This window comes from Neurospora crassa, linkage group VII (genome assembly GCF_000182925.2).
Source record: "Neurospora crassa OR74A linkage group VII, whole genome shotgun sequence".
NCBI lineage: Eukaryota > Fungi > Ascomycota > Sordariomycetes > Sordariales > Sordariaceae > Neurospora > Neurospora crassa.
The window spans coordinates 3,239,785-3,252,727 of NC_026507.1; the positions used below are offsets into that span (position 1 = coordinate 3,239,785).

The following is a 12,943-nucleotide window of genomic DNA, read 5'->3' on the forward strand; positions in this document are numbered from 1 at the left end:
AGATCGGATGAGATTCCGAGCTATCAGATCAGATCAGATCAGATCAAATCAAATCAAATCAGAAAACATTTATGGAAAAGGTGACGACAACACAACTTGAACTGAGCTAAATATCACATTTAACAATCGAGACAAAAAGAAAATTTACCAGCCTACAGATATCACTTGCCACGACAGGTAATGAAACCAAGAAATGTTCCGATAACATGATAACTACATTTCGTTCCAGAGGAGTCGAGTCACTTCACTACTGTCTCAACCTGGAATCTCGCCACTACTTACCTCTACCTGTACAGCATAATATCACACGATCAACAACACCTCAACCCACAAAGTCAGAACTTGCTCTCTCACTGACTCTTCGCAGTTAATCCAATACCTACTTATCTCGCACAGATACTGCAGTGAATAGCTACGAGGCAGATCATGTTTCTACCTAGGTAGGCCAGGCCAAATCTGTTCGATCGATTGCTTCCCAGAGATACCGTACTATATATAATAATCTCTAAAGTGAAAACCAGCTCAACATCATCAACATACAATAAATACCCTCTCCAGGGGCACCTCTGCTCTCACACAGAAATACATACAGACACTCGCAAACACACACTCGCCAGACAACACAGTTCCAACCACAGAGAGAGAGATACGCGCTGGGAAAAGATTTCACTCGTTTGCCTTCCGACATTGAACGATCCGAACCTTGGGGACAGCCCCCACCCCAACCCACTCCCCCCTTTAAATACCTATGGTAAACCCTGACTGACACCACACCCCGATCGACCGACCGTATCCGTCCCATTACCCCTATTATTTTCATTTTTTTTTTCTTTCTCTCTTCTCCGGCCAGTTTTTGAGGTCCACTTCATTATTTACTTTTAGTGTACTGCTTCGATTTCCCCCAAGTCTTCCTGCGCAAGTTTTCCTCTTCATAAGTAGGGTAGGGTAGGGTGATAGGACCCCCCCGCAGTAGTTCTCTTCTCCTGGGCCTCCTCCTGTCCGTGATAACATGGTGAAAACACAAGCAGATATCTTCAAGTGTGTTTGGTTTTTTTTTCTTTTCGTTTGTGCACATCACAGGGGTTGTCGGCGGTATGTATCCTCCTGTAGACTAAAGCCCGCTAGCATACAAGAGATGACGGCGTTCCGTTGTTCAACTAATAAGTACCCCTGATCTTGGCATACAGCTCCGTATCCATAAAGCTGTAGTTAGGATCCAGCTCGCAAAAGGGGTGTTGGGAGAGAAGGACGTCGGCGGTAGGGCGATCAGTTGGGTCGCTGGATTTTATCATAGTTAGTATATAAACGGTCATCATCGCCAACAAGGAGAGAAAGACTTACACAGTAAAGCAATCCAACATAAAAGCAATCGCAATCGGCGTGATCTCCTCCCGGATATCATCCGGAATCGGCGGCGCCTCGCCATTCGCAATCTTGTAAATCGCCCCAACCGCCTCATCCTTGCTCCACGGCCTTCTGCCCGCAAACATCTCCAGCACCACACAGCCCAACGACCAAATATCCACCTTGGCCGAGTATCCTTCGCCCTGCGACCGGATCACCTCGGGCGCCATCCAGAACACGGACCCCTGCATCGAGTTGGTCTTGTCATTACCATAGATGTTGTCCGTCTTCTTGGAGATGCCGAAATCGGATATCTTGCACGTGCCGTCCAGATCCAGCAAGATATTGTCCGCCTTGAGGTCACGATGCAGAATCCCTTCGCGGTGCAGATACGCCAGACCGGAAAGCGTCTGGCGCGTTAAAGACGCAACCACGGGCTCCTCAAACTTGCCGTGCTTGCGCAGGCACGAGCCGATGGAGCCACCCGAAATATACTCGAGGAAGATGGAGATGGAGGTCTCCTTGCGCTCGCAGCCGAGGTACTGCACAATGTTGACATGATCCAAATGCTGCATCGTGTCAATCTCCTGGTCGAGCGCGGCCACCAGCTCTTGCATCTTCTTCTTATCGCCTTGCGCGGCTTTGGGGTTCACTTCGACTTCCTTGACGGCCAAGAATTCACCCGTTGTCGCGTTCATACCGAGGTAGACGCGGCCAAAGGTGCCCTTGCCAATCAGCTGACCCTTGAACCAGCGGAACGTCGTTTGTCTCTTCGGTAGCGTGTTGATGTTGTCTTGCGTGGGAAGGGTCTCCTGGGGAATGGTAGACAGAATGGACCCCCGCCTCGGTTCGATCTGCACAATGTTGGCGTTGAACATCTTTGTGCTCTTTCGCCGCATGAGGTTGGTCGTCGCGTTGGGAACTGCCGGTGTGGCCACGTTCGTCTGCATCGACGTTTGCGTATAGCGCTTGTGGGCTTCGTGCGCACCACGGGCCACCTCACGAATAGACTTCATGCGGCCAAGGCCTCTAGAGCGGCGCACACTGCCAGAGACCATCGACGGTGGACGTGACTCCAGCGCCTTGAGCGTAGACTCATCAGACCCCAGGGTATCGCTCTCGTTGAAAGCTGAAGAAACCCTGTTTAGCGGCGGGAGCATAGGAGCGTTGTTGTTGCTACTGCTGGCAACCGCCGTGTTGCTCTGAGCCATGGTTTCCGCCATCGGCTGCGGCCGTGTCTGGAATTGGCTCTCGTCCACCTCGGCAATCGGTGACGGGGCATCGACCTCAACCTCCGTGTCACCGCCTTCCTCAAGCACCGGCTGGTCGACATCCAAGTTGGGGAAGAAGTCCTCAAGGTTGTTGATAAGGGCGTCGGTCGGGGGACGGTTGGCCCAAACATCCTTCTCGATAAAGGACTTGCGCCTGCCAATCTTGCACTCCGTCTCATCCTGTTCCCATTCCTTCGATGACCCCGATGGAACAGGCGCTGACTGCCGGTGACCATGACCCGAGGAAGCTGGCACACTAGCATGCTCAGTTTCGTCCGTGAACGAGGCCATTCTGGGGCTGGCCTGAGGAGTAGTGAATGCCACGGACAAGTTCTTCTTGGAGCGATCGGTCGCCACCTTCAAGCTTGGGCGCTTGCCGAGTCCTTCATCGCTCCCGCCCGAATTATCTTTGGTCTTCGACGTCTCCGCTGTCTTGTTTTTCGAGATCGGAACCGCGAAGAGGCCATCATCAGAGTCGTCCGAATCATCTTGATCGTCTGCGTAGTCTTGATGGTTTGAACTGGCGTTGAGGGATTCACTCTCAGGAGGTGGGGTGAAGCGCACATCGTTATCGCTGAAATCCACATCTGGACCATGGGACTTGCGCTTGGACTCCTCGTGTTGAGCCGGAGCTTGTTGTTGCTGCTGTGGTTGCTGTGCTTGTTGTTGCTGCTGTGGTTGCTGTGTCTGCTGTTGTCTCGGCTGGTATTGTTGCTGTTGTTGTTGTTGCTGTTGCTGTTGTTGCTGCTGCTGTGGCTGTGGCTGTGGCTGTGGCTGTGCCTGGTGCTGGAGATGTGGATGATGCTGCTGCGATGATGGTGGTCGGTGATTCTGCTGATATTGTTGCTGGCTGATATGAGACTCGCTTGGTCTCCGACGAGCATTGGGACTAAGTGATGGTGACGGCGCGCGTGCTGCTTGGTACCGCAGTTTAGCATCTGTTCTACAATCAAGCAAGTGGTTCTGATCATGACGAGAACTTCGCTGATCTGAGCTCGATCTCGCGTGCTGCCCTAGTTCGACTAAAGACATGACTCCCTTACCTCTTTGCTGTTCGCTCATCTCACCACCATGCCCGACGGGCGCTGAGGCAACACGGTTTGGTGATAATGCGCGAGCACCACCAGCGACAGGATGACCGATGCCACCCAGGTGGCCCCCTATATTGATGAGCAAACTGCCGATTCCTCCTGATGGTGATGGCACTTCGGCGGTTCCTCTTATGGCGGCTGGCCTCCTCGTCTGCCTTTCGGACGTCATGTTCTCGCGTATATCCGTCGATACTCGTCTCTGGTGGTATCCATGATCTATGGCGTTATGATGATGGTGCTGGGTGGCATGCGCCGTGCTAGGTCGGAATCCCTGTCCAGTTTTCTTACTCAGTGAATTGACCTTTTTCAAAGTAGCCGATGGGTCCCCTGGTGGTGCAGGTGCCTTTCGTACCGGAAACAGGTGATCGGGCCTCTTGTCCTCGAAGGGTGAGAGTCGGGGCTGGTCAAAGTCGACTTTCCTGCCGACAATACCGAACGGTGTCGTCTCTCCGATCGGGCTTGTCTCCTTGATTGCGTGCTTTCTCGGGGGCTCTGCCTTGTGCTCGACTGGCTCCGGCACTGGCATCTTCTCGTCCCGGTCCTTGCTGGATATCGTATTCTGCCTTGACGTCGGCGGCGATGAACTAGAACGCTGCCTTTGTCCGTTTAGCCTGTTGAAAGTTTCCTCGTCCATGGGAGGGGCGTCGCGAGGAACATACGATGATGGCTGACCGCTTTGGGTTCCGGGACCTGGGTATGGCGAACTCGTCAAACCGCCCGGTTTTACAAAAAGTTTTAGTGTACCGATTGCGTCCGCCCGTAGCCTTTTGTTCGTGAGTAGTTTCATATCATCCAAGGGCTCCTCATGGTCGAACTTGCCCAGCTCAGTCACGTAGATTGCCGCGCCTTCACTGTCAGGTAGGCCCAGGTTGATGCACACTAGCTGTCTCAGGTCATGAGCGGAGTCGATATCAGTAACATCCAACATGCGATAATTCCAGTGATCCAGAGTGGCGAGGAGATAAACCCGAGTAGATACCACGCTCTTCTTCCTACTATGGCCGCTCTGGAACCCGACACTGTGCTCGTGAGTCGAGATACTTGAACCGGGGCGCTGATCGAGCGAGGTTTCGCTGACATGACCGGCACGACTGCCAAGCGAGTGAGCCTTGAAGCCGGTAGCTGGACTGGTGGGGGAATCCAGCTCGTCGGGTGATGTTCCATCTTCCTTTCTCTTGTTTCGCGACAAGAAGGACAAGAACGATTTTGGGCCCTTGGCGCTGTTCGGAGGGTCAGTCCCGGCACTCCTGTCTCCTGTTTCAACGACACCCAAGGGCCGACCACCATCTTGACCGTTTCGACGATCAGGGTTGTTTGAGTTAAAGCTATTCTTAATCATATCGGCGAGGCTTCCGTTCTTGAACATGGCTGCGGCATCGGCAGGAATACCAGACCCGTACTGTGCTGCGTTTGAGGATACTGAATCACTGCTGTTGCGCGAACGATGACCAAACCTGCTGCCGCTGCGATGTGGTGACGATGACAAGATCGTGTTGCCAGCGTTAGAAGGGAAGAGGGCAGAAGAAGGGTTAGGACTGCCACCGATCGGACTATCCTGCCTTTCTCTCCCGACCGTACGGAAGGTACCTGCGTTTAGGTCGCCCGATTCGCTCACGTTACTGGTGCTCGGGCTGTGACGACGGGCGCTGTCTATATCCAGATTCCTCATCATGCTACGGTGATTTGGCTCACCTGATGACATGGTACTTGTCAGCAGCGGCATCGTCGTTGCGCGCGATTGGGAGAATCTCCTGCCTGCGAAGCCCGGGCCCGGGGCCTTGGGTCCGGACTGGACTTGCTCTTCCTGCACAAAGAGATGAGATTTGCTGAACTCCACGTTTGGAGAATCTGCAGAATCGGGACCTGCACTAGGCGGGACGCTTGCACTGACGGACTCTCTGCGGGCATGGCCTCCTCCTCCTGCTCCTCCTGCTCCTCCTTGCGCGCCTCCACTTGCGGCAACTTTGGATGGATCTACAGATCGACCCGTCACGATCCCCCTGATCATTCGTCGCATCCGCTTGCCCTCCTCCCGCTCTTTCGTCTGGTCCCAGCCCGTCTTGCTCATCTGGCACTCATGCGCCAGCTGCGGATATACTTGCTGATGCATCATACCAAAGTTTCCGCGACCACCATGACCACTGCCGAGCTCCAGAAATTGCGCACCATGAAGGTTCAAGACCTTGAACGTATTCACCCAGTCCTGGGAAAAGCTGTTTGCCTGAAGCCACATCAGGACCCTATCAAGCGGCCACTGCGCTGCCAACTCGGGCGGAATAGCCGACGAGCTGTTGGGGGTGTTGCTGGTGGTCGATAAGCCCCGGTCCGCCGTGGGAGCAGCGTGCAACCTATGCGCATCCTCCATAGATGTTCCTCCCAAGCGCTGCTGTTCGGCCCCGGTCCAGTTCCCTGGGCCACCCAACTCCTCAGGTAGTCCCAAGCCAGGAATGCCCACACCTTCACCATACGTGTCGCCGGCCGATGGAATATAGGTCGCGCTCATTTGCTCGCTTGGCGGTGGCGGGGGAGGTATCGTGATCGAGGTAGCGGGGGGACCTGGGGTATTGGAAGCAGACGCAGCCGCCGCTGCCGCCGCTGCAGCCGCCTGCGCATGTAACAAGGGATTGTAGGCCTGTAGCCCGCCATTTCCACCAGGCGGAGGAGGAGGAAGATTGAAGGCGGTTTGTCCGTTGTATGGGCGTCCCCAGGCGCCATGCCAGGGTGCAGCGCCCAAGGCGCTCGGCGGGGCTATTGCGCTCGGAGGGAAACCCGGGTTCCCAGGAGGCGGGCCGGGAGGAGGCGGCAATAAGGATCCGCCCACAGTTCCTGGTGCGCCCGGGTAGCGAGGGGGTGGAGGAGGAATGTTCATGACGCTGTTGATGCCTGCAACTCCAGAACCGACTTGCGGGGGTGACATGGGCGGCGGCGGCGGCGGGACCGCAAAGGGCCGCGGAGGGTCCCTCTGGCCATTTTGGTACATGGCCGGAGGCAACACCTAGGTGCGGGTGTTGAGCGATGTCGTCGGGAACAAAAAGTAAGGCGATCAAGCGATTGCCACGGATGGGTCTGGCGGTATATGGCGGTAGAGATATGTATGTGATGGCCGGCAAGGGTGGCCGGCCACGGACTATCGGTTGATCGAGGTTCGCGGGGCGGGGAAGGCTGAGGCCGATCGTTTTTGCGCGAGTCGTCTGATGTTTTTTGCTGGATAGTACCTGCTGGAACGGGACGAGAGCAGCCTGACGTGTGGCGCAGAGACAGATAACAACAACAACAACAACAACGAAAGACAGGAAAGCGAATGCAAGGTATGGGCCGGGCTGCTGGTGGGATACCTAGAGTCTACCTAGACTGTCGTGACATGTGGAGGATGTTGTCGTCGAAGATGGGGATAGAGACAAACGAGCGTATGTCTTCGACGACCAACAACCCTGAACTGAAAAAAGAGGGTGTTGTGGTTGTTGGGCCCGGACTCGTCTGATTGGGACTCGAGCTATTGGGTTGCGGCACAGTTGAGATAACAAAAAAGGTCGGGGTAACTGCTGCGACAGGAACGACAAAACCGTCGGTTCGCGGCAGGTGGTATAGCCTGTGTGGGTAGGTAGACGGGAGGTAGTGTCCCGAGGTACGGCCTCCTCTGGTAGTTAGATGGGCGATAGCTTCAAATAGGCAATACCTAGCTAGGTAGCTACCTGGGTATATCCGGTACCTGGACTACCTCTAGGTAGGATCGGTCGACGATGCTGTGGAGAGAAGAGGTACAGTCTAGAGGTAGTAGGTCTAGGTAGGTAGTGTAGAGGTGATGGCGACGGGATAGTCTCTTGTGTCTTGTGTGTGTTACTGTGTGACTGACAGGATGGATAGATGGAAGCTGAATGAGGAATGGAGATGGCAACCACCTAATCGAGGTTGAGATCGGTGGACAGAACAGGTACGGTACTATTGTGTGGTTGGCTGAGCTGACACAACTTGACGGATTGAACCAAAGAGGAGGTGTGGTTGCTGTGTGGTATGGTAGTGAGTGGTACGACAACGTCAACGTCAACGACCACGATCTTGCGTCTAGCTCAGCTTGTTTCGTCGTTTGTTTGGTGTTGGTGTTGGTAAGGTAGGTAATTAGTTGGTCAGATCGTGACCCGATGCCCGACTGGAAATTGACTCGATAAAAAAAAAAAAAAAAAAAAATACCGATGGATAAAAATGGAAGGTATCGGACGACACTGAAATTAGATGACCGAGTGAAATGACCCCTTTCTGAATTGCCCGCTCGTGATTTCCCTAGGCATATGTGCTTCCCGTCCCTTGCCCATGTCCAGCGATGGATTCCCAATCTTTTCGCGGCCGGGCCAGACTCCGGTCGCGCATGAAGAACACCATACGACAGGCCTTGTTCGGTGAAGTGTCTTTTTGTGCATCCAGATCAGATCCTTTCTCCGAGATGGCAGCACGTCCAAAACGTGTCGCTCGGGCGTGTGTGCTGGGAGGGGAAAATTGTCCCGCACTATGTACGGTTTTGCCCGCCCATTACCCACCCAAGCAAAGCCCGAGAAGGGACCTAAGCCCAACACCGTGGCCCGTCCAGTCGCCGGGGTCACCCACCTACCTCTACCTCTACCTCTACCTCTCTCCACTGTCCGCTACATAGAAGTAGAGGTAGCAGCGCCGAGCTGTCTCGGGCGGTATGTAGGTACCTAGTGTACACGTACCTTGTGCCGTAGCGGCGTTGACGTTGTTACCTCTAGTGCACCCAGGCTCCCCTGCTCGCCTGGCCGGTACCATAGTGACCTCGCTGGGGTTTAACAGGCTGAGGTGTCTGCATATAGGAAGTGGAACAACCAGATCCAAGATCGGTACCCGTGGACACCACCCGACACTACATGGAAGCGAACCTCTGCACTCAGACCTATCTAGGTAGGTAGTGTACAAATTTCAAAGCCGCCAGCAAGAAACCGGGCGGGCACTCAGCGGATCGAACGAAACAGACCCGACCCTACCCAACTTCAAATGTTCTTTTCACGTCTGTCATGTGGAAGCTGTCGGCTCATATCACCAAGTGATCAACATTCAACAGACGCCAAAACCGGTGGTTTCCGCTTAATCCGTGCTTTTAACTGCAAGGATCCCAGTTAACCGGGCCCCCGTCCCCCGCCCGTGCATCTGATAGACCCGACCCGACTTGGCGGCCCCGTTCCCTTCTTAAAAAAAAACAATGAAAAAAAAAAAAAAAAAACTCTCCGTGCTTCACCTCACACTCTCCACTTCGGGCTCCCGGGCTTCCCTGACAATCCGTCGTCGCCTGCTGTTTCAACCCTGGGACCGATTCGGGGAGAGGCTGCAGCTATGCCGACCCGACCCATCTGAAACATCCTTACCTAAACCTCTTCGCAGATACCGACCGACTCTTTCGAAACTGCGTAAAGACACCAATAACAAAAAAGGTACATGTTACCGGCGATCCCGCCCAAAACTTCCCCCGTATATGCTTTGCTCCTGTTTCACTTTGATCCTACTACATAGACTAGGACCTCGGGAAACTGGGTTTCGGCATCTGACCGATTCTGCCATGTTCAAAGCTTATTCAAAGCTTATTCAACACCCCAGACTGTTACACCAGTCTCCCCACATCAACGACAGGGCACGGTATATAAATCCCTTGTCGACAAAACATTCTTCACTTCAGCGGTACCAATATGAGACTCCCATTCGAAATCGTCTCATTACTTGCTTGATAGTTCAAAGCCCAAACACCCTTCCCTACATGATAACACAAGCGTCCAAAAACCCTTTAGCCTGGTTAAAGACTTGGTCATAATATCCCACCTCGGCTCCCTCGCTCGAGTTGCCATTGACCTGCTTGACCACACCCGTGACCCGAAGCGTCTGCTCTCCCTCTCCGTGCCACCACCTCAACTTCTGCAACGGCGTCGTCTCTTCCTCGTCACTCCTAATCTCCCACTTGCCCGAGCTTACCTCCACCTGGCACGCGTCTTTGGGGAAATGGTAGTCGGGCAAGAAGACCACCGTTGGGGTGTCCGGCTTGGCCGCCTCCGGAGCTTGGATTGTTACGTGGAACTGGCATGACCGGAGGTCAAACCCATATTTCTTGACGGTACCGGCCGTGGCTATGGGTGCTGGACGCACGTATGCCTCGGCTGCGCGGTACCCGGGACTGTTGGTCAATTCCGGCTGCCGTTGCGTGCTCACTGACGATATAGATGGATTGGTGAGCGTGCGCTTGATGTTAGCTGGGGTCACGCTGCTGTCGTCGTCCAAGTCATCATCTTTAGTGCCTGTTGGAGTCGCAATGCTAGAGCTTGACCCATCGCGACTATGTGACTTTGGGACAGGTGACTCTGGAAGAAGCTTGTCATCCACCGAAAAGATGGACAAATCTTCTCCATTCCATTGATCTCCCAATTCATGGTCGTTCTACAATCGTCGGTTAGCTTCAAGTTGGCAAGAGTTGACCATATCTTGATACATACCTTGGTCATATAGAGCCACAAGGTGTAGCCCTCCAATCCCGCCCCCTCAACACCGTAATGGTTGGCATCCATCGCAGCCGACTGGCTCGAGTAGTCGCCCGTCTTGTAGGCATTCTTGTCATCCATGTCGTAAGGAATGCCAAACTCGGTCATCACGCATGGGTGATTCCCAATGTAATCAAGACCTTCCTGTCTCATGGTGGCATGTTGGTTCTTGAAGCAATTCCGGATAGCCGTTTCTCCAATCTTGATGCCAAACGCAGGGCTCCAATATTTACCGCGAAGAATCCCTATCACGTCGACATTCCACACTCGGTTCCATTTCTTCGTCATGAGGGTGATGCCGTCGTACCAGTGTGGCGCGTATACGAGCAAAGGGTCATCGCCATCCGGAGTACCAATGATTTTGGGAGGCAGCTCCATCGTGGGTCCCTGAAGAAGGATAATGGCGTTGGGGTGGATCGATCGTATCGTGTCCCGGTATTTACGGAAAAAGTCCATAAAATAGCGGTTACTGAAATACGGGTAGTCGACATGTTCGCCCGTCGCAGGATGCTTGCCAAAGTAGTCCTTTTTGAGCAGGGAGTCGGTGGCTGGATCCCAAACACCGTGTTGAGCCCATATACACTGGCCTAGTTTCCACCCCGGGTCTCTCTTGTAGCCATAGCGAGACTCGTCGTAGTCAGCCGGTAGCCACGCCTGCTCACCACTGGGATCAATGAGCGCCCTTCCAACCTTGTACGGACCCATGCCGCCCATGTCCCACGTATCAACCTCAACCGCCCGACCAGACCCCGTAAGTATGGTTTGCCAGATGGTCGGACATGTCCCCTTCTTCAAGTTTTGTTCCTTGGGTATGACAGAAATATCCTCGTAGGCAATCATTCCCTTGTTCGGCTCATTCAGACTCTCCCAGCCAAACACCACATCGTTCTCAATGTCGCCTGCCTCGTGTATCCGCTGGGCAAGGTGGGCGCAGGCTCTGAGGAAGTGATCCTGTAGGTAGTCCTGGATGTTTACGCCGTCAATGATGCATTTTGGCGCAAAGTCTCGCCCAGCAAAGAACAGTGTGAACATGGTTGCGGCAGCGAGTCGGTAATAGTTTGTCGACCAGATCATCTTGGGAAAGTTGTGGGGTTCTGGGTAGACGTTATGAACAATGGCCGCCTCCGTTGCTGCAAAGCTTTGTGGGTTCAAACCAGCAGCGTATAGCGTCCACATGGGGGCGCCAGAGCCGCCTGAGAAACGAGACCACTGTGGCACACAAATGTTAGCTTCCCAAGCTCAACAACTACACAAGAGAGAAATCCACTTACGACATCCTGGTGAGGATCCATAAAGATATAGAAGCCGTAGCGCTTGGCCACGCGCAGAACGTCAATGGTGTGCTGTATCCATTCCTCGTCGTAGATACCAGGGCCAGCAGCTTCAATGGCCTCCCACGTAAACACATAGCGGATGGTGTTGTATCCAAACCGCTTGAGACGCGAAAAATGGAGGTGGGCTTCTTCCTTGGGAAATGGTCGTCCAGTAAACTTGACGTTGTCGCCATCGAAGAAGTTCTCGCCGACATGGGAAGGCTGCTCGGGTTTGTTGGGATACTTGGCGTCGCCTGCGACATTGATGCCTCGTAGGGTAATCTGTCTCCCGTGGACGTCCCGAAAGGAGCCGTTCTCGATGGTGAGGCGGAAGCCGGCCATGTTGGTGGTGGCAGTGATATGCCTGGTTGGTTGGCGATGTATCAATGATGCACAAGGTAATGGAGAGTCAATATACCAACCAGTATACGGATTAATGGATTATGTGGTAGGTTAAAAGGTCAAGGAAAAGTCAGGAAAAAAAGTTTCGAGTTGGGATGATCGGTCGGTGTTGAGTAGTTCCCGCCTGCTCGTCGTTGATCCCATGTTTTGCCTGCTCGGCTCCATGTCAGTGGTCGACGTTTAGGCCTTCCCGTCCCCAATGACGTCGGGGGTTTAGCGTCGGGGGAACTGGGCGGATACACACGATACGGGGAAGACGGGGGCGTGGGCCAAGGTCCGCCAGCTCAACGATTCCCCATCGCATACACCCCGCCCGTTCGTTAACCAGACTGGTTGAAAGTTTGAGAGAGAGACGGGAATACGGAAGGTATATGGGAATTGGAAGAGAAGGAACTGAAGAGTTGATGTCCGGTAGGAGGGACGAATACCGCAAACGGACCCAACTCGTTCCATCACTTGACAGGATGAGCTAAGTACAGTAATGATCAAAAAATACTGTCACCTCCCCCCACCCTGCATTTGCATCAACCTTCCACCCCGCCATTACTTCTACAACTACCTTTTCTTTAAACCTTTGCAATTCCATCAACTCCCGGCCAAAATAGCTGATCTTGGTCGCCATTTAACCGGAGATGCCCAGAGTATACGAAGGTTTAAAAAAGATTTAAAAGAGCCAGAATGTGCAGCTATAATTGCATCGTGAAATACCGGAGTTTTGTATCGCCAATTCGCCCAGCAATTCGATTGCAGTATTAAAACTATTATCAGAATCTCTAAACACTTCCAAAATTACCACACTCTCAAAGCGCTTCCTAAAAGGGGTAGGAAGGAGAAGTTAACCCCTACAAAAAAGCGATATATCCATCGAATAGTCAAAAAGAGCCCTCGGATAAGTTGGAGAGCCCTTATTAATAAGAGTAGTATCATTGTTACTAAGAATACTATCTAGAAGATTTTAGGGAAGGATTATCGACGAAAATAAATTTCAATAA

The 12,943-nt window shown here is 53.2% G+C and overlaps 2 protein-coding genes across 3 annotated transcripts; both read right to left on the reverse strand.

Annotated features, from left to right (window-relative positions):
• Positions 1-474: 474 nt before the first annotated feature.
• On the reverse strand, positions 475-7,871 carry mik-1 (MEK kinase-1; the record flags this gene model as incomplete). 2 transcript variants are annotated; one of them, XM_011396810.1, is made up of 4 exons in its annotated part: positions 475-1,278; positions 1,342-3,529; positions 3,659-3,977; positions 4,059-7,871. In XM_011396810.1, 4 exons carry the CDS (start codon positions 6,684-6,686, stop codon positions 1,158-1,160), a joined length of 5,256 nt encoding a protein of 1,751 aa, XP_011395112.1. In that variant the 3' UTR covers positions 475-1,157. The 2 variants fall into 2 exon arrangements, with proteins under 2 accessions (XP_011395112.1, XP_011395111.1); XM_011396809.1 differs by having other exon boundaries at positions 1,063-1,278; positions 3,659-6,686.
• A 1,284-nt stretch (positions 7,872-9,155) lies between these two features.
• On the reverse strand, positions 9,156-12,397 carry NCU02233 (glycosyl hydrolase). Its single transcript, XM_954553.2, has 3 exons — positions 11,508-12,397; positions 10,192-11,445; positions 9,156-10,135 (listed from the first exon to the last, which is right to left on the reverse strand). Exons 1-3 carry the CDS (start codon positions 11,889-11,891, stop codon positions 9,461-9,463), a joined length of 2,313 nt encoding a protein of 770 aa, XP_959646.1. The 5' UTR covers positions 11,892-12,397; the 3' UTR covers positions 9,156-9,460.
• Between the last annotated feature and the right edge of the window lie 546 nt (positions 12,398-12,943).